This window comes from Crocuta crocuta, unplaced genomic scaffold (genome assembly GCF_008692635.1).
Source record: "Crocuta crocuta isolate KB4526 unplaced genomic scaffold, BGI_CrCroc_1.0 scaffold457, whole genome shotgun sequence".
NCBI lineage: Eukaryota > Metazoa > Chordata > Mammalia > Carnivora > Hyaenidae > Crocuta > Crocuta crocuta.
The window spans coordinates 1,573,357-1,594,575 of NW_027531318.1; the positions used below are offsets into that span (position 1 = coordinate 1,573,357).

A 21,219-nucleotide genomic window follows, 5' to 3' on the forward strand; every position below is an offset into this window, starting at 1 on the left:
AATTTGAGGATTACATATTGTGAACAGGTTTTTGTTTTTCCTTGTGCATAATGGCAGTGGTGGAGGGAGCATCGCAAAGTGTCTGTTACAAGGCAAAAGTAATTAAAATAACGTATCTTCTCTTTGAAATCAAATCAGTAAGAATGGCTGATAACCAGGGAACAGGGGAAACTTAAGGTCAACTTCAAGAAAACACAATCTGCACATACTTCTTATTCCCATACTGTTTCACTTTCCTCAATGCCTTCCTACTGCCTACATTAAATTTACCTGAGCTAAAGCAGGGATTGAGTTTTGGCCGGTCTGGATCTGCATATCAGCAGATTCACTCTCTGCCACAGAATCTGCTACACCTCCATCCTGCTGAGATTCAACGGTTTCCATGGTCATTTGTCTGAAAAGACAATAAAAAGGAAGACGTATTAAGGCCCTTTCTGAAAGATTTCTCTGCTTTTACCTCACTTTCTGATATTCATTTCTGTCATTCAACTGTTCTATCTTATTTTTCAAGAAATAGGTTCAGTGTCAGAGTCTTAACTCTCCAAACTCTGGTCACCAGATATAAACATTACCAAAAGAGCACTGCAAAATGGGAATTCATTTATTAAAAAAAATTTTAACCTTATAAGAATGTCTCATTAAGCCCTCTAACATAAATGAGTGAAAAAAGTAGGTTTTCTATTTTACAGCAAGTATAAATATTCTAGGACTCTCAAGGCTTAAAAACCTGCTTGATAATATATACTATCAAAGAATTTCCCCATTGTCTAAATTAAATGCATTATAATTTAAGATGTGTCTAGCTTTGCCAGCACTAATCAGTTTCTGATACACAAGCCTCTCAAACTGAATCACACAGGGTTGACTACACGTTCCGCAGCTCCCCAGTTCCTTAAAGAGGAGAATCTAATTTTTTTCAGGAAAAACCTTTGACATAATTTTACCTCTGATTTCAGTATAAGTTAATGGTTTCTGTATTTCTATATTTTATCCTGCCAGAAGAAAATACAAAATACAACAGAATTAAACAAAATCAAATTTCACAAACTTACAGAACTATGCTGCTTACTGTTACACATCTTTTCAACTGTCAATGATACAATGTGTTTTCCTCACTTTAGTAGCCTAAATACATAGCCCAAAAGTATGCAAGCCACTTAGAACTTTGAATTAAAATGTCCAGACCTTTCTTCCAGATTTAGTTACAAATCCTACATATCTTTCATCTATGTCTTGCACTTAGTATCTTCTTTTATATTTCAATTATCATTACTTGAATCCAAGCCTTCCATTCTCAAACCTGTCTATGAGTTACTCCTCACTACTGAAAAGCATTTCAGCACTTATAACTGATCATGACAATTTAGAGCAATTATAAAAGATAAAAATGTATTGTCTACTATGATAAAAGGTCTTTCCCTCAACATTCCTCAACTCCCCTGATCTCTCTTCTTATTATTTTCCAGGATAGCGTAGGTAAGTATAGATCATCACCCTGTATAAACTGACAATTCCTACGGCTTTACTTATGTGAACAGTCCCCAAAGAGAATACCTCAGAACATTAATTCCGCAGGCTATGAAAAGGTATTATCTTTAAAAGAGGGTAAGGGATGGGATGCCTAGGTGGTTCAATCAGTTAAGCACCCAACTCTTGATATCAACTCAGGTCGTGATCTCGTGGTCATGAGAATGAGCCCGTGTGCCCCATGTTGGGCTCTGTGTTGACAGCATGGAGCCAGCTTGGGATTCTCTCTCTGCCCCTCCCCCATCTTGCTCTTGTGTGCTCTCACTCTCAAAATAAATGAATAAACTTAAAAAAGAGAGAGAGAGAGGGTAATAGAACACTTAGTGAAAAAGTTGTAAAAATCCAGGGTTAAAAGGTTTTCTTTGCTGAACTTCTCAGAAGCCTAAATATGCTAGTGTGCTTTCAGAAGGTGAAGGGTGCAATAGGCAGCATTTTCCAAAAGTATCTGACCACCAAAGACTTTTTCCACCTGGCATGTCCCAGAAGTGGTGTTTTGAAAACAACCTGAGAAATGTTGTCTTATGCTATTTCTTACACTTTTTTATGCTCTAAGGCTCCGCCAAGAACTTGAGTCTCTACTCAAACCCTATAGGCTGGAAGGCCTTCCCCAGTAAACTATTCATGTTAGAAACATTCAGTTAGCACTATCTACATGACAGGCCCTGAAAATACAAAAGTGGGTAGATCACAGCCCTTGCCCTGAAGGAATTCATTCATCAGTGGGTTCCTGGACAACCCTTATCAAAGAAGTAACCAATGTACTTGTTTTGGGGTGGGGGGTGAGAAGCAGATTTCCAAGCTCAATCCCAAATCTACTGAATCAAACTTTCTGGGGCATCTAATTTTTTTTATATCTAAGAGATTCTGATGTATATTAAAATTTAGGAAAAATTTAGCTTATTGGTCAATTCTATCAGGTAGACCCACAAGTGGGGAACACAGGTAAAGTAACTTTTTTTCTTAAATGTTTTAATATTTTTGACAGATAAAGAGAGAGAGAGGGAGGGGGAGGGGAGGGGAGGAGCAGAGAGAGAGGGAGACAAAGAATCTGAAGCAGGCTCCAGGCTCCAGCACAGAGCCTGACGTGTGGCTCAAATTCATAAACCACAAGATCATGACCTGAGCCAAAGTCAGGCACTTAACCAACAGCCACCCAAGTGCCCCAAAGTAACTTCTTAAATTGTGTGAAGGATGTTATGCATAAAATGCTTTGGGAAATATAGGAAGTAAGGATTACATCTGCCTGAGGATGGGGCCATATGAGTTGTATATTGAACAATAAGAAAGAAGAATTTCATCAGATAGAAGAGGAAGGAGAACTATGGGAGGAAGGAAAGTAAGGAGATGGTTAGAAAACACAACAGCTGGCTGTGGTAGAGAATACGGCTGCTAAGGGAACCTACTAAGATTCAGTGAGGAAGAGGCAAAGGAGGACTGGCAGAAGTAGGGCTAGAAAACGTTGGATGGAACCAGAACAGCTTTTAATGTTCTAGAGAGGAAAAAAAATGTCCCCCTCACTCATGTGCCTCCTCTACTCTAGGTCCTTCAGCGTGTATTTTGTCCATCTATATTGTATACCATTTCAACTGTTTGATATCTACATAGAATTCAGTCAACAAGTGAACAATAAGTCAAAGTTACCTGTTAATCAGTAAAACAAATGGCCTGAAGTCTATACACTAAACTTTTCAAACAAAGAGAACCTCTCAGGGGTTCATACTTTAAGCTCATTAATTTTTATTTCAAAATAATTCTCAATCATCTAGTTTCTAAATATACTAGATAAAAGAAGTGACAGCAGACAATGGCAGGGATAGAGGGGGAATGATACAGAATTATAATAAGCAGATCTAGAATTCCAAGTGTGTGGCAATTTGGGTCCATACAGGGTAAAGTTGCCAAGTTTTTTACGTTTAAGAAATTGAAAAATGTAGAAGATTCAATAATATTTATCATAACTATCCTGAGTCATCAACTAAAGGTTAATATGCTCAGTCTACTTTAAGGAAAGAGGGATACACATAATAGAATGCGGGAAGACTAATCACAAAAGCTCTAATGGGAGCGCCTGGGTGGCTCAGTTGGTTAAGCATCTGTCTCTTGATTTCGGCTCAGGTCATGATCTAATGATTCCTAAGACTGAGCCCCGTGTTGGATTCTGTCCTGACCCCACAGAGCTTGCTTGGGATTCTCTATTTCTCTCTGCCTGCTCACATGCTCTCTCTCTCTCTCTCTCACTCTGTCACTTTCAAAAAATAAACATTTAAGAAAAAAAAAACCTCTAATGCTTAAAAGGTCACCTGAAACTAGGACTCATTTTTTGAGATATAATAAAAGACTTCATACGTTATTAAACATTTCAAAATGTTTTACATGTGAAAGTGTTTTTATATACATTATCTCAATCACCTTATTTGGTCCCTTTTCCTTCTAGGTATTTCCCACAGTTCAATCCTTCGCCATTTTCCTTTTTTCAATCTACATACTATGCTTCTTCAGTCCTATATGCAGATGACTCCTGAGTGTGTATTGTGCACACTTCCCTCCTACGACACACCTCGGTCTGGAGTTTTCACATACCCATCCCTTCCCTAATAATCCTTCATTTAGTCAAGAGCATTCAAACGCCAAAGCTACAGGTTACAAGTGTGTGTCTACATGTGAGTCAGTACCAGATCGGCTACAAAAACCCACAGAGCTAAATATCAGCCAAATCAGGATGCCCTGATGCCCTGAGCCTCCTAGTAAAGAAAGGCAGAAACGGAAGGCCAGCAGCCACCCGTGTTTATCCTCCCCACCACATTTGGCGTCATCCACTGTAACCTCCTGTGCCAACACCGGACCACACTGCTGAGTCGTTGCTCCTCACAACTGCTCCCGTCCAATCTAAAGATGACACATCACACTTGGCTTCCATGTAAGTCATGACCAAACCAGGATGCCCCGTCATCCATGCCAGAATCACATCCATTAATACCTCACATTCCTATTTCCCTAGTCACCATCAAAGATGTAAGCTCCTCCCATACTCCACTGTACCTCTCGAAACAAGAGCTTCCTTTCCCCCCATAATTCAGTTGCTTACTCCTATTCTCCTTCCAAGCCCTTGCAATGTGCTATCTGGAACTCCCAACACCCCTTACAGCCCTCTCAAGAGGGACCGGCGTGTCTTCCCACATCTAACGAGGATCAGGATGTTGATCTGGTATCCTCTTTGTTCCACGCTATTTCTCAGCTATTCCTCCGCTTTGTAGAAACCCCTGTTCTATCGAGGCCCAAGATTATTAGGCGTACCATCCTATGTTCACCCCTGTGATAATCATCTCCTCACATCAAGGATGTAAACTGAAGACTTTGGCACTTGACTTAAAAGCTTTCCTCTCCACTAGTCTATGTTCAACACTCAAAGGAAGGACCCCTGCCTCACCCTGATGCTTCAGTCCAAGATTTTCTCTACTCCACTTCAGCCATCTACTTAGCTGCTCTTACAGTGGACCTAGTCCATGTCCCAAACTATTCCACCTATGAAATAATTCTGACATCCCACTCTAACTACAACATCCTACCCTCCCAGGTTACACCCACCCTTGATTACTCTCATCACACCATCTGTTCCACCACACTGAGATCTCCAGACCACTTTCTCCCCTTCCATCAGCCTCGCCCTTTCTTCATATCCCATCCTACTTAGCTTAGAATCCATGGTTTCTCATTTCAATTCTGTCTCCCAATACTCTAAATTCGCTTGTCCCTTTTCTTTTTGTTATATCTGCTTAGTAAATACCAACTTCAGATAAAACCAATTCAATCTCCTTTATGCCTTCTCCAAGGCTGACAAACAATACTGAATAAAATTATAAAACAATACTATTAAGGCTATTGAATTCATGGTTTTCAACCTCAAAGGGGCAGCAATCTTACTAGTGAATTTACTTTCCCATTCTGTACATATCTCTTTCAAATTTTCCTCCTTCTTCTCAAGTCCCTGAGTTCCTACACTCAGTGTTAAACTCCTGTTTCAGATGAGTACTACCTCAATTTCCTAGTATCGTATCAAAAACTACTTATATGTACACCCATCATTTTACCTTGCCTCCTACCTTCCCACTCTTAAATTCTTTCATCTGTCCTTTGGATGTCTAGGCACTATAGTATCAATTATCCTCTCCTCTCTTCAATGGTTTCCTCCTTTCAAGATTTAAACATGTTCAGATCTCGTCAATCTCAAACACACACACACACACACACACACCTCTCCACTAAACCAGAAGTTCTTTTCTAACTATTCCCTTGAACGTCTCTTTTTCCTCTCACTGCTAAACTACATTAAAGAATTACCAACACTATCTCCATTTCTTTCTTTTTTTTTTTTAGTTTATTTTTGAAAGAGACAGAGACAGCATGAGCAGGGAAGGGGCAGAGAGAGAGGGAGAGAGAGTGAATCCCAAGCAGGCTCCACACTGTCAGCACAGAGCCTGGCCGTGAGGCTGTAACACATAGAACTGTGAGATCATGACCTGAGCCAAAACTAAGAGTTGAATGTTTGATGGAGCTACCCAGGCTCCCCAACACTATCTCCATTTCTTTACCTCCCACCTATTCCTACACAACCTTAAACTGGTTTCTGCTTCACTAAGCTTCTCTAGTAAAGGTAACCACTCTCTGTCACTAAGTTTAATGTTCATTTTAAGTCCTATGTGGTTTGATCCTCTAGCAAGTATTCCAAACTGTTGATATCTTCCTTCTTAAACTCTATCTTGAAGTCATCATACTGCATTTTCTGCTCTCATCCAATTCTCTGATAATTCCACAAGCTCTTTTGCTAATTAATTCCTTCCCTTACTCAATGTTAACCTTCACACTGCATGTCTTCAGGGGTTTGCTTAGCCTTCTCACCTTACTCTCAAATCTCCCTCTGGGTATTGTCATCCATTTCTCTAGATTCAAACACCAAGCTTCAAGCTTATCACTCTTAAATCTAGATCTCTAGACCAGAGGTCTCCCTTGAATTCCAAAATCATATATTCAAATGCCTAACATCTTCAAATAGATGCCCTACAGGCACCTCAAACTCACTGGATCCAAAACTAATTTCCTCTTCTTCCTCCACAAATATGTTCCTTTTCTGAGTTTCTTACCTCAGAAAATGGGGCCCCACCATCCATCCTGTTGCTCAAGTGAAAACCTGGGTGTCATCTCTGAGACTCTCTCCCTTTCATTTCCTACAGCGTCATTACCAAGTGTGATGAGTCTACCTACTAATGAACAAGTTAGTCACCTCTACCACCGCTCAATCTCCCTACTCCAATCCCTGCTAACAGCTCCCTTTCTCAAGCATACATTTTTGCTTAAAATACTTCTCTGCTTAAAAGTCTTCAGTAGCTCCCTATTGGCTGTAGGATAAAATTCAAAGTTCTTACGATAATCATAACCACAACTGTTGGTTGGTGCCTAACATGTTGTTAAATCCCACTACTTTTAATCCTTAACAACTTTATAAGACCAGCATAGTTAGTTTTTCTTTTAGAGATAAAAAGCAGATATAAAGAGGATAAGAATCTGATCTTACCATCAAAGTATTGGGTGGCATAGCCAGGTTTGAACTAAGGTCTTTTTCCAAATTCCATATTTTCAATTAGCAAACCAAACCAAACTGCCATTCAATCTCTTTCACAATGTGACTCCATTTTAATTTTATGGCCTCATTTCCAGTCACTCCATTTTTTCCCACATTCTTCATTCCAGCTTCTTCATATGCCATCTCAATTAAACATCCTATTCCCCCAGTTCTAATCTTTGATATCTGTTCTTCCTTCTTTCTGAAATGCCCTTCACCCCCCTTCTTTGTCCAACAGGCAAATGTCTACTAATTTCTCAAGGCCTGGCTGAAGGACACCATCTTTCAAAGGCCTATTCTAATAGCCTTGGGCAGAATTATTCTTTTCTGAGTTTAGAAAGCATTTTATGCAAAACTTCCATTATAGTACTTGTCTAGCATGTAATACACTTGTTCACAAAGTACTAACACTAGTGGAAGAAGCACAGGGACAGGGATTACATTTTATACTTCAATGTATTTCTAGTGCCTACTACAAAATCTACCATAATTGTTAAATAAACCAACTAATCAACTATTTGGGAAGACTATGCAACTGTCAGATGTCACTAAAATGATAAAAATAAGCTTTAGAGAGATCAAGTGACTTTCTGCAGGGCACATAATAGATAGCATGACCGAGAGTGAACAAGGTCTTATGACTATGACTCCAGGGTTCCTTCCACAGCCAGTGTCCTGGATAGTCCAGTTTAGACAACATTTTATAATAATGAAGATGTGCTTCTGAATATGCGGCAACTGTTGCTATAATCTTCATCCAGATATGCATTGTCTTTCACACTGGGATATAGGGACTTTAATTATATACCATTTGTATTCTTTGGGAGTGCCTCATATAGTGCTCAGTACAGATCATTCAGTAGAAGTTTGATACTAAAATCAATTTATTTGAGGGGGACCTGGCTGGCTCAGTCAATAAAGCATGTAACTCTTGATCTCAGGGTCATGAGTTTGATGCTCACATTGGGTGCAGAGATTACTTTTAAAAAAAAGTAATTTTAAAAAATAATAAATAAAATAAAATCTATTTACTTGAAGGTAAAAGTCATCTACACAAGAGTAAAGCCAGCACAATCAATTTAAAATACATACTCTATCATTTTCAAGCAAGTTTATACTACTGATCAATATCCAACTGTTCTCTAGTACAACTCTTCTCTTAAACCCACTAAACACCAACCCCAGGACTCAGGGTAGAAGAGTCAACTAAGAATTAAATGTTCAACATGGGTCAAGCAATATACTAGGCATTTTTAAACAGTATCAGAACTCAGTGTAAATGATGACATAAAACCCTAACACCTGTAAATGAGCCTCACTAGTCCAGACATAGTTCATTTATAATGTGTAAGAGAAAAACCCAGTACAGAGGCACCTGGGTGGCTCAGTCAGTTAAGGGTCTTACTTTGGCTCAGGTCATGATCTCACGGTTCATGGGTTCGAGGCCTGCATAGGGCTCTGTGCTGACAGTTCAGAGCCTGAAGCCAGCTTCAGATTCTGTGCTTCCCTCTCTCTGTGCTCCTCCCCCACTCATGCTCTCTCTCTCTCTCTCTCTCAAAAATAAATAAAAACGTTAAAAAATTGAACAAAAATTTTAAAAATCCATTATAATCCTTCATTGTTCACTATGTATTTCATAGTTAAAATTGAAGAGAGATATCGTAGGATATTTTCCCCCAAATGTCACTTTCTATCAAATATTAAACATAGTTTACTGAAGTTAATCTATAAATTAAGCAATATTTTAATCTTAAATAATAATTCTTATTAGAGGGAAAGACCAATTAGTAATTATAAATTATACAATATTTTAAAATAAGACACAGAAGATAAAACAATAAGAAACGAAAACAAAGGACATATACCATATATTTGCAAGTATAGGAGGATTAGGAGGAACTTAATGGAGGGCCGTGGGGGAGAAGGGGAAAAACAGTGGGGGAGAGGGAGGGAGGCAAACCATGAGAGACTCTTGAATGCTGAGGACAAACTGAGGGCTGATGGGGGTGGGGGGGAAGGGAAAGGGGGTGATGGGCTTGGAGGAGGGCACTTGTGGGGATGAGCACTGGGTGTTATATGGAAACCAACTTGACAATAAACTATTAAAAAAAAAAGAAACTAAAATAAACAAACAAAAGTCCATTAAGAACTATAAACTAATAGCAAGCAAAATACTGGCAAGTATTTGGTCCCACAATTCTAAAAAACAGATAGGGATTACTAAAATGGACATATTTAAACTTATAAATGATTAATAGTAGTAACAATATTCTTTTTTTAATGAAAGTTAAGTTTATTCTGAAATCTTTATATTATTTAGCAAACCATTTTCTTCTTTGATAGAAAAATAAATGTTATCCCAATATGTTCTGAATATATTAGGATTTGGTTTAATATATTAATATATTTTAAAATAATATATGTATTTTAAAATAATAAGATCCATCCATTAGCACCATTTTCAAAGACTTCTAGGTTGAACTACTTTCATAGGGTTAGAACTGTGTTTGTTTGCTTACTCTGTTATTTTCTAGAACTTTAATAGACCTATATCACACTGCAATAACTTCTGAAGTAGAGCAGTACAGTACTTTTTGTATAGTATAACATAATAGGTAGACATCCTATTATATAACTTCAAAAAATGAATATGAAGGAATATACTCATAAATATTATATTTACAATTATAGAAATACCAAGGCAATTAATGACCAATTATTTAGGCATCCCTTTGTATCAAGAACATATAAAATATTTAGTAGAAAGAAAAATGAGAAGAAAAAGGACAAACATTTTAAAGGGATGTTATCATGGTACCCATGAAAGTGTTTTTAAAAGATAGAAAACAAAGAAGAGAAAGGGAAATACAGGTCAAGTATATCTATGAAAAATGAGACAAAGGCAGTTACCTAAATATATTAAAATGTTCTATTAACAAACTTCTAAAATCTTTAGTTGATTCCCATTTGCAAAGACAAACTATACTTAGAGCAACTATATTTGCTCTTGTAAAATTTTAAAAATAGAATCCAGCTGCAATAGGAAAAATTATTAGTTCTTTCTATTCTTTATTTATGAAGAGTTTTACACAAAATGTCATAGAAAATTTATTTTGTTTTTAAAGCTACATCCAATAAATGAACCAGAAGGCAGCCAAAAGAAAACCCGAAAAATTCCTGTAAAAAATTGGTAGAGACTGTTTTGTTTTACAACGTTAGGTATAAGCATAGCTTAAAGGCAAGGAAGAAGACTAAAACTCTGCTCACATCCTTATATATGATCTCCTTTCTAACTGAAAAGGCCAGCATGTAAAAGAAGCTGAATGTATATGTCCACTGCTCCCCACATTGCCTAGCCCAGTACAGAGTAGAAGATGAATGCCTTAATTAAATGGCTGTCCACTTAGGGTACAAACTATCATTCTCTATTAGTATCATATACACATATGTATACATTTATGGATGCATGCTAACATATATACATTATTCACTTATCCATTATTTTAACTTTTACTTCTCTAAGCAGAAGTTTCAAAAGAACAGAAAAACATATATCCACCTACCTTAGATTTGTCTTAATATATTTTTTCCTGCCACATTTGCTCATTATTAAGACATTTGTAATCAATGCACTTGCTCCTTCCCCGTTTTCTTCTTTATTTATCCTGCAGTAAAATTATAATGTTGAATTGGTAGATCACAATATTTTATTTTTTAAAAAAGTCTCTCAAAATGATACCAGAATACCTGAGAATACTCTAATTTCTATAGAACTGAAAAAAGAGAATAGAAAGCTGAAAACAACTGTGTATTTTTTTTCCAATCTCACTTCTATGCAATCTTCTTCTAGTAAAAAATTTAAAACATAAATCATGTGCTGTTTATCAGGTTATTTCCTACTAAAGAGAAAGTAGTATTGTCTAAATCGTTTAATACACACTACATATAGTTCATGGAATCAACTATATTTTAAAATAATAATCACTTAATAAATGGAGTGAATTTATCATTTACTTAAATTTCATTCCACTGCAACAATTTGTTAACCATTTTTTATTTACCTTAAACTTAAAACTGGCTTTTTAAAAGTTTATTTATTTTGAGATAGAGAGAGACAGAGAGCGCATGTGTGTGCACATGAGCAGGGTAGCAGCAGAGAGAGAGTCCCAAGCAGGCTCTATGCTGTCAGCACAGAGCCCAATGAGGGTTCATGTACCATGAGATTATGACCTGAGTGGAAATCAAGAGTCAGACACAACCAACTGAGCCACCCAGGTGCCCCTCAAAACTGGCTTTTGTCAAAGAATTTTAACTCCAAGTAAAATATTAACAGTTCCTTTAAAATTTCCTCCAGTAACCTTCAATCCATTTAAAAAGCTATTTTAGACACTACCAATTAAAACCCATTTTTTTTACTGCTATGTTTTAAAAATCTACATTTGACAAGCCAAATGAAGTAAAACTGGCAAAGGAAAAGACAAAGGAACTGGGAGCACTTATTTCAGAGGTGGAAAAGACAAATGTCCACAGCCCTAAGTATCTTCTAGGCATCTTCACAAGCAACGGTGGTAATTAGCTACAGAAATACTGTTTTCAGTGTTCCCTCCCTAAGTGGCCCCCTCTAAAACGGTGTCCTTTTAAAACTGACTCAGCAGGTTGGCTTAAGGACACTAGGACAATGGTCATGGCTACCATCTGTCCCCCATCTCCCAGCGTAGGGACAAGAGATGGTAGACATTTGAACCGGGCCACTTACAACATGAACAAAAAGCAAGGATGGTGCTGTCCTTTGGATTAAACCTTATTCTGTTATAGTCTACTGTCGTTTTACATGGGGAAATCTTACCTTCCATAAAAATTATGTAACTTAAAGACAGGGATCATTTATTTATTAAACGGTGATTGGCACCCATGATATGCCAGGCCTTTGTGCTAGGCACTGTAAGATATAGATGATAAAATGTCCCTCACTCTCCAGGAAATTACATTTTAAGGAGGGAGACAGACACTGAAACAAAAAATACTAAAGACGTTATTTGAATAATGATGATCATGGTACCACATTAAAAGAGAGAAGTAAATGAATTTCTACATTTCTCTTGGAAATACCATTTTCTTTGTTTAGTTTCTGACTTAGTAATACATTCTTATGGTTTAGAATTCAAAAAGCAGCAAAAGGTATTCACCGAAGTCCAGAAGAGCCACCCACTTGCTCTTCCCAGGGCAATCATCCTTGAAAAGTACGAGCTTCAGCCACCACAGCCACAAGATGTCAAGAGAAAATAACTAGTTCGTACCAAAATAATGACCAACAGATAAAACAGATTCTGACGCAGGCTTATCAAACAATGATTTCATCACAACTATTCTAAGAAGTCCTCACAGACTGACTGCCTGCTTGCCAAATCTAAAAGGATGCAATCTAGTCCCTATCTTCTTTATATCCCTACAGCATTTCCTACTCCCAAATTTTGTCTCCCTGTAACTCTTTAGGACACCGTGTTCATGCTTTTCTTCCAAAGTACCCAGTCATTTGTCCTCAGTTTTCTGTGCCCCCTCTGTAAAAGTTGGTATTTCCAGGCTTCCCATCATAAAAATGGGAAACACTCCCTAGGCTACTTCATCCTTACTTGATCAATATCAGATCTCATCTCCAGCCTACACTTCCCTCTCCTGAGCTCCAACATGTATGTATCCTTCTATTAGATATCTCTTAATGGTTTGTTCACAGATCCTCAAGCCCCAGATGTTTAAATCTCTCCTCATGCTGTACTCTTATCTCAGTCACTGACATCAACACTGCCTCAACCACCCCAGCCACACCATCTGGGAGTCCTCCAACATGGTCTATCTAGTAGCAAGTGTTTGGTATAAAAACACACTATTAACAAATAACCTGAGTTTTATCTCTTATTACCTGTATGAGCTCAGACAATTAGAAATTTCTCTAAGCATTCTTTCCTGTCAAATGGAGAGTTTGTTGTGAGGAGAAAATGTAAATAATAAACACAAAATGTCTAACTGTGCTTGGAATATAAGCAAGGACCATTACCTTACTTGGCTTCAATAAGTGTGTCTCTTGTATCTTGACTCTGCTCTATTCTCTCTGTCCTCACTGCCACTGCTTTAGTTCTGAAACTGATTATTTGACAATTAACGCAATAACTGCCTCCCTATAAAGCAATTAGTCTCTCCCTATAATAATTTCGCTAAACCTCTTCCTCAGCCCTTCTTAATCCACTCCACTAGACCACAATACTCTATTCAAAATGCAAATTGAAACATGCTATTTATTTTCTTATTCAAAATTCTCTAATACACACCCTGCCTTAATAAATAGCCAAAGTTCAGGGCACTTGGGTGGCTCAGTTGGTTAAGCATTTGACTTGATCAGGTCATGATCTCATGGCTCGTGAGTTTGAGCCCCGTAGTGGGCTGTGTCCTCACAGCTCAGAGCCTAGAGCCTTTTTCAAAGGCTCTCTCTCTCTCTGCCCCTCCCCTGCTCACACTCTTTCTCTCTCTCTCTCTCAAAAATACACATTAAAAGGGGCGCCTGTGTGGCTTAGTCGGTTAAGCGTCCGACTTTCGCTTGGGTCATGATCTCGCGGTTCGTGGGTTCGGGCCCCGCGTCGGGCTCTGTGCTGACTGCCAGCTCAGAGCCTGGAGCCTATTTCAGAGTCTGTATCTCCCTCTCTCTCTGACCCTTCCCTGCTCATGCTGTCTCTCTCTCTCTCTCTCTCCCCCCTAGAAATAAATAAAAATATTTTTAAAAATACACATTAAAAATGAAATTGAAAAAAATATACATATATAGCCAAAGTTCTGGCATTATAGTTTGAGGTACTTGGTAGAGGCTTAATAAAATTTGCTATAAAAACATTCAGATTTTAAGGTATACCAAACCTTTCCACGACATCAATTTTCCAAGTCCAAATTTACCTTGTGCGGATTTGTAAAGTAGGTGATCCCATTTTACTAAAGCATAAACTATACATACTTTGAAAAACTTAGCTGTATACTATTGATCTCCTCCAAAATCTGGTTTTAACATCCTAGAACATGCTATCCTTGGGTAGACAAGGATTGACTTAGCATCCCCTGCCCCACGTACACAAACACCTGAATGGTTATGAGCGCAAATATCCTAATGTGTTCTCATACTAAGCTTAATATGATAAATATTCTACTTAGCCTAAAACATACCCCTTGAATTCATCATATTTCATGCTACAGTCTGACGTTATAATTTTTAAGCTGATCTCCTTACACCTAAAATCACAAAGGATACTGATAAAATGTCCTGTATACTACCAATTTTCTACAGAAATAATTTTAAGGTCCTATCTACTAAGGAAACTTTCTCTTTTAGAGTAGAAAGGCATATCTGATTAGTTTTTTATAGGCAAATAAGAGCTTACACCAAGGGAGAAAAATCAGTTCAAAACTCTTTGCCTATATGTGAATTTCTGTGCTGTATCTGGAGAAAAGCCATTTATCATACTGGTAGAAACTTCCTATCATATATTAGGTTTGAATACCAAAATAACATTTGGCATTCACCTTACTCTTCACCAGTTTGTTGTTCTATTCATTTTCTGGCATGCAGATTCAATTAATTTCATTGCTATCAAGTATCCCTTATAGAACTCTCTATAACAGGGAATTAAAATATGCTGATTAAAGAAAAACAGCATTATATTTACACTTACAAAATCTGAATATCTACAGTGCTGTGGTTAATTGCATTAATCTTAATTTAACTTTCTGGAAAAATCAGGTTTATGTAAGAATCAAACTTCTTGGGCAACTTTACTAGAATATAAAAGCTTACCTAACCAACTTCCTCCTCCCCAACCAACCCTCTGTATTAGCCAATGTTCTCCATTTCTTCTATACAATCTACAGTATAATGTCCACAAGTTATTCTCTAGTGTTCCAAAGCACTTCTGTTCCTAATAGCTGTGGGGTTAGTCATACTTATCACCAAACTTGATTATGCTAGCCATACTTTTTGCTGTAATTTTGGAATTCTGTTAAACATCATGTGAGATTAAACTATTAAATTGATTTAAAAGATGTAAAAAAGAGAGCTGCTGCTATGAAAACTAAGTTGAATGCTTTGGAAAGACAATAAAGGCAGGTTAGAAAAAATCCTGCTTTTGGACTAGTGTCAAAATAAAAAGAAAAGAACATGGAATAAAAGGCAGTATACCTCTTATGGAAACAGAGAGAGAGACCACAGAAAAATATAATGTTTCTCTGGTTCTGGGATGAAGCAAGGTGTTAGTTCCTTGGGAAAGTGGGAGATCTTCACAGGTTAATCATGATTTAAATAGCAACAGTAAGGTTTGAAAGATATGAATGATATATACGAAGTGCATATAAAGCTGGTTCTTTTCAATCATGTCAATTAAGAAGCTAGAGAAGGGGCGCCTGGGTGGTTCAGTCAGTTAAGCATCCGACTTCAGCTCAGGTCATGATCTCACGGTTCATGGGTTTGAGCCCCGCGTCAGGCTCTGTGCTGACAGCTGGCTCAGAGCTTGGAGCCTGTTTCAGATTCTGTGTCTCCCTCTCTCTCTGACCCTCCCCTGCTCATACTGTGTGTGTGTGTGTGTGTGTGTGTGTGTGTGTGTGTGTGTGTGTGTCTCAGAAATAAATAAAAGAATTAAGAAAAAAAAAAAAAAAAGCTAGGGAAAAGCAGGGCTGGCTAGAAGAGAGAACTAATTCCAAAAGCCAAATACCTGAAGTTGACAGGGATGAGCCTAGACTTATGAAGCATTTTAGGTGAGAGTCCAGGAAACAAAGCAGGATAGCAGCAACAGGCCAGATACCACTTCTAAAGTTTTGTAATCATTGTGACACAAAGTTAAAATAACTTTCCAATAACATTCTTTACACTTTTGTGTAAAAACAGAAGTAGCCAGGAACAGTACTTAGAAATAATTGAAACACTTGTAAATAGAGTACTTAGAAATAAGAAACACTTGTAAATATGTCTTTAATATATTAAACATGAATCATACAGAACATCAGGTGGCTCTTTAATAGATTCAAGTTCACTCCACTTTAACTGCTTCAGATAGCTATTGTTTAAGAAATCTTAACTCTTTATAAAATCACCAAAAGATTAACTATATCAGTATCACGTTCTCAGTTTACTCCCTGCCTGGCACCTGCCGTTGGCTATTTGACAGTCATTGAACAGCAAAATCAACTGCTAGGGAGGAAATGAAAAATAAAATTCAAATAATTATCGCCTACTTCCAGCTCTCCAAATACCACCCTCTCCACCACCACCACTTCAGGGAAGGAAATAAAATTCTTCTGTGGGAGTTATTTGCTTGACTAGAATCACTGCAGGGCTTTCTTGTTCAATATCATATTACTGCACTTTAAGTACATTTCAAAACACTTATCTACATGAAGTACAACTCCTGTGACTAGTAAATCTGGGAAAGAGTAGATAAGACACTTGGAACTAGTTAAAACTTAGAGAAATGAATTTCAATGTTATTATACTTAACTAGATTGGTCCTATTTTGTGTATGTGAACAAAACTGCTACCTTTCAAAGTGCTGAAACATACTTAAATGTGTTAAATTTAACTTCTCCATCAGTATAAAGAAGAGCAAAAGCACCCCAACTGCTCACAACAGTGTATTGGTCTTTATGCACGATACAGCTTCTCCAGTACTTGAGCTAGAAGCCTTTATCATATCAAGGGTAGGACACAAATTCCAGTTTAAAATATTTGTAAGCAAAAACAAAATCACCTTTTTGCTATCAATGAAAAGAACTGACGGTGTTTGATATTATGAGCAAAACTGTATGACATTTGACATTGAGTTTGGATTGTCTAATTTTAAGTCTGCTGTGTTAAAAAAAAAAGGTTCAATAAGATAACTAAAAAAATGGAGTTTATTTTGTGAAATTCTCAATGTAAAATATCAGAATCACACACACACGGGCTCCATTGTTAGAATTTCACATGATTTGGGGGGCACTCGGGTGGCTCAGTCATTTAAGTATCTGACTCTGACTCAGGTCATTATCTAGCGGTTCGTGAGTTCAAGGCCCGTGTTGGGCTCTGTGCTGACAGCTCGGAGCCTGGAGCCTACTCAGGATTCTGTGTCTCCTTCACTCTCTGGCCCTCCCCTGTTTGTGCTCTGTCTCTCTGTCTCAAAAAAGAAAGAAAGAAAGAAACATTAAAAACATATTTAAAGAAAGAATTTCACATGATTTTGACATTTAATTGTCCAGTTGTATCACTGTTCAGAAAATATGCATGAAGATGCTTCACACTTTTGAGAGACCTGTACTATCAAAAGAGCCTCACAAAAGAGCTGCTAGTGAGGTTTCTTGGAGTCAAGTATCTGCCCTTACCAGTGAGAGTTATTCCAAACGACTTGAAGCAAATTGCCACATAACTTCCTAGATTATGCTTTTCCTCAAAACTGTTTTACATTCCCCTTGCTGACAATTTCCTCTATCACTCCTGGAAAGGTCAATCAAAAGATGTGCCAGATCAATATTTTACTTTTTAAACTTTGCTATAACTGAATTACACCAGTAAGATTCAAGTGGTCTTCCTGAGTAATACCAAGATAAAATCCTACTAGTGTTATCCTTCAGTTTTCCACTTCATTCTCCCTTACTCTCTACTGGATATCTTAAAGCATCAGAAAAAGAAAACTTGTGAGTGAAAGGATTTACTCTTAAGAACAGTGCACTCTTTATTGTACAGTTCTGAGAACAGAAAGTATTTTAAATATCTTACAATATCTTGCATAGTCTCTAAAAGGAAATTAACAAAATGACTTAAAATGTTTCTTTGTACCTATGGGTAATGGATGAGAAACACTTTCCCTGAAATCTTTATTTGTATAAACCATCTGTATTGACAATACTAAAACTGAATTCAATGTACAATTCTTCTCGAAGTTGACTTTTTAATACATATATATATCGAATCCATTAGTTCAACAGAAAATACTTAACAGAATTCAAAGATAGTTCAGGCTTATTTCCTTAACGACCAATGTTAATTGCTTGTCAAAATATCAAAAGTTTAGCTGTCTAGTGTTAGTATTCTTCAGTTTTACTTAAAAATTTATCTATATGGAACAGGACATTTGAGTGCTTTCCAATGGACTACTACTTCAACAATAAACCTGACTCAATTTTCTGGCCCGTTATTAACTTGGAGAGAATATCAAGTTGGGGAAAACAGATCAGAAATATATGTATATACCAGTCAAGTTTCAGTCAGGATTCCTTATGTATGTTAATAACCTACTTTTCATGAAATGGCCAGAATTCTAAACAAGATTTCATATTCTGACCAAGTAATGACTTGCCTCAGTAGGAAACTAAAGTAGTCCATGGAGTCTGGAGTTTGTTAAATTCATCAGTAGAAGCAAATTTTATTAACCTTCCAGAACAATGCAAAAACAAACACTGATGAGCTCTTCTGTGTTTATACATTCAATAAAAATTTATTCATATACTCTTACAAGATATGTACACAAACATCAGGGTAATTACAACATCACACTCACCAAAATGATTCCAGGTTGACCAGCAAGTCACTGGGAAACCATCTGCTTACACTGATCTAGTTACAGATTTCGTACCAAAAATGTTTGTGTGATTATCGACATTTAACATGACAATGCTTGACGTGTTCACTCATTCAGGATCAAACGCATTTCCATTTAAATATCTTTTTAAAAGTTGTATCTGGATCACAAAGCAGTTCTTTAAATACTTTAAATACCATTTTTTAAAAAAATACTTAGCTTTTATAGGTCAAAACACACTATTTGCAATTTGCCTTCCTTGGGAGAAAAAAGTTCAAAGATTTAAAAACTATGAAGGGAAAACAGCTTGTTAACCAAAAATAGGATCAAGACCAGGAGAAAAATGCGGTACCCGAAGGGGAAAAGCAAACAAACAACCCCCCCCCAAAAAAAACAGAGAACATGAATTATTAATGTAATCTAATACAATTTTCATACCGGACCTCTAGGTTTGTGTTTATTTAAAGGGAAGCTGGCGGCTGCACTCTCATCAGCCCGCCAAACTAAGCCTGAAAAGGAAGACATTTTAAGAAGTTACGTGGGTAAAAGGTACTGTTAAAACAGGCTCTCTCAGTTTTAGTCACCTTCAGGCTGACCCTGTAAGTCAAAACTGCTGAAAATTTGATCGTAAACTGACAGCTGCTCTGCTGAGCGCAGGGCAGGAAACGTCTCAGCGATTTCAAAGTTAGGGATCTAGCTTACGTGTACTACGCAGTAAGTTGGAAAATGTGTCTATTCCCTACTCCGCAAGTTCTGGAAACCCTGCTGGGTGGTTCTAGAAAGGCAAACATCCAAAGTATCGAACAAAAACTGCAATTTCTGTCAGCTGTCAATTATTTGTTCCTTCTCGGCTATTATAAAGGTCTTCGCGCTATTTCATCAGACCTATCGTGTGTGAGGACTCCAGTGACTCAACACTGCTGTCCCCGACGGATGTTTCGGAGAAGAAATGGGTTAACGCTGATTTATATCTAACCCGAGTACATAAAACTGACACAAAGGTGCCACGAATCGTCGGCTGTGGTTAATAAAACCAACGTCCTTACTTCTCGCTTCCTTTTTCTTCTCAAAGAGGGAGGACCACACTCATCAGGGCAATAAGGCTTTTTCCGAAAGACTGGTCCAACTCGTACCAAGTTCAAGTTCAAAAGGAGTCAAGGGGGGCTGAGCGAGCAGACGAGCCCGCCGCCCGCCCGGAGAGCGCTGCGAATNCCGGGGACGCCCGGCGGAAAAAAAAATCCAAGCTCGAACTCTGCCCCCTGCTGGCCGCAAGGGGGAGTGCAGCGCTGACAATCCAACAATTAAATGGAACGGGGGGAGGGGAAGAAGGGAATGAGTGGCCAGGGGGCGGGGCCTACGTGGTGGGGAGGAGTGGTAGGCGGGGCCTAAGGGTGCAGAGGAGGACTAGGCCTGGGGGCGGGGCCGGAGGAGGAACTGGGCTGCCCCGGGAGGAAGACCCTGTCCAGGTCAGGGCCTGAGGGGTGAGCTGGAGGCCGGAAGTTGCCCCGCCGCGCGTGCGCCGGAAGCCTAGTTAGTTGCAACCTGAGCTACCGGAGGTGTAGTGTCCTCTCCCTCCAGCTCGCTTTTTCTATGGGCTGCCGGCTAGGGCAGCTCCGGTCCCATCCCAAGCTGAGGTCCACGAGCTTTGTGGGTCCTTCCCGGCCAGAGGCTCATCCTGCGGATCCCCGCGGGTGCCAAGCCGACACCTGGAGCGTTCCCACTCCCACGCGTCTGCAGCGTCTGCTATCCTGAAAGACGCTTCTAGGTCCTGGACCTAAACGCTTTTAGGTTCTGCACTTGAGCTTTCTGGGAAGTCCAGCTGGCTTGTACCCAGACTGCTGCAGCCTCAACAGTGACTTTGTAAGTCAGTATCGTGTTGAAACAGCGACAGTCGCCACTTGGAGATGTGACAGGAAAGGAAAGGCTTTTGGTGACAAGCAAAAATCCTTGCCTTTCAAAGAGGAGAGTTTAGTTTTCATCTAGTGGAAACGGAGGGCTTTCCAGTAAGAGGAACGTTGTAAAGTAGTAACCCACTTAGGAATACTCAGAACGTACTGAATTGTAAGTAAGGCTGAGTAAGCCCTCAGAAATGGAGGCTTTGTAGCTTGAAGATAAGTCTCTTTACATTCAGTAAAAACGAATTCAAACCATGATTACCACCCAATTTATAGTACGCAGGAATGCATCATGCACAAAGCCTATGTCAAGGACACCACTTGAAAAGTTGCTGAGAAAAAAAATAAAAACATCTATCAACGTAGAGCAGGTAGAGGAGGGAATCTTAGTGAAATATTAGAATCCCCGTAGATTGGGAGAAAATTCTGAAGTCTCTTTAGTGCCAGATTTTTGGCTAACCTGAGTTACTTTCAGTTGTGATACATACTAACAGATGAGAATAAAAACCTGGTGGTGCACTTCCTCCTTTTGACATAAGCAGAATTCTGAAGTACCTCCTTGCAATATAGTAAATGAAGCCCATCTCCACCGCCTGATAAA

At 38.4% G+C, this 21,219-nt stretch overlaps 1 protein-coding gene across 16 annotated transcripts in view; it reads right to left on the reverse strand.

Annotated features, from left to right (window-relative positions):
* The window catches only part of CREM (cAMP responsive element modulator), a 70,799-nt gene extending 50,871 nt beyond the window's left edge, over positions 1-19,928 (reverse strand). For 15 of the 16 annotated variants that reach the window (XM_077771741.1, XM_077771739.1, XM_077771734.1 and 12 more), the window contains exons 1-3: positions 19,770-19,928; positions 10,708-10,809; positions 271-394 (exon numbers count right to left, since the gene is read on the reverse strand). In XM_077771741.1, coding sequence (XP_077627867.1) covers positions 271-394; positions 10,708-10,751 — 168 coding nt within the window. In that variant the 5' untranslated portion in view covers positions 10,752-10,809; positions 19,770-19,928. Of the gene's footprint in view, positions 1-270; positions 395-10,707; positions 10,810-17,527; positions 17,548-19,769 lie in introns of those variants that run through there. The other variant, XM_077771724.1, reaches the window with a different exon arrangement.
* Positions 19,929-21,219: the final 1,291 nt, after the last annotated feature.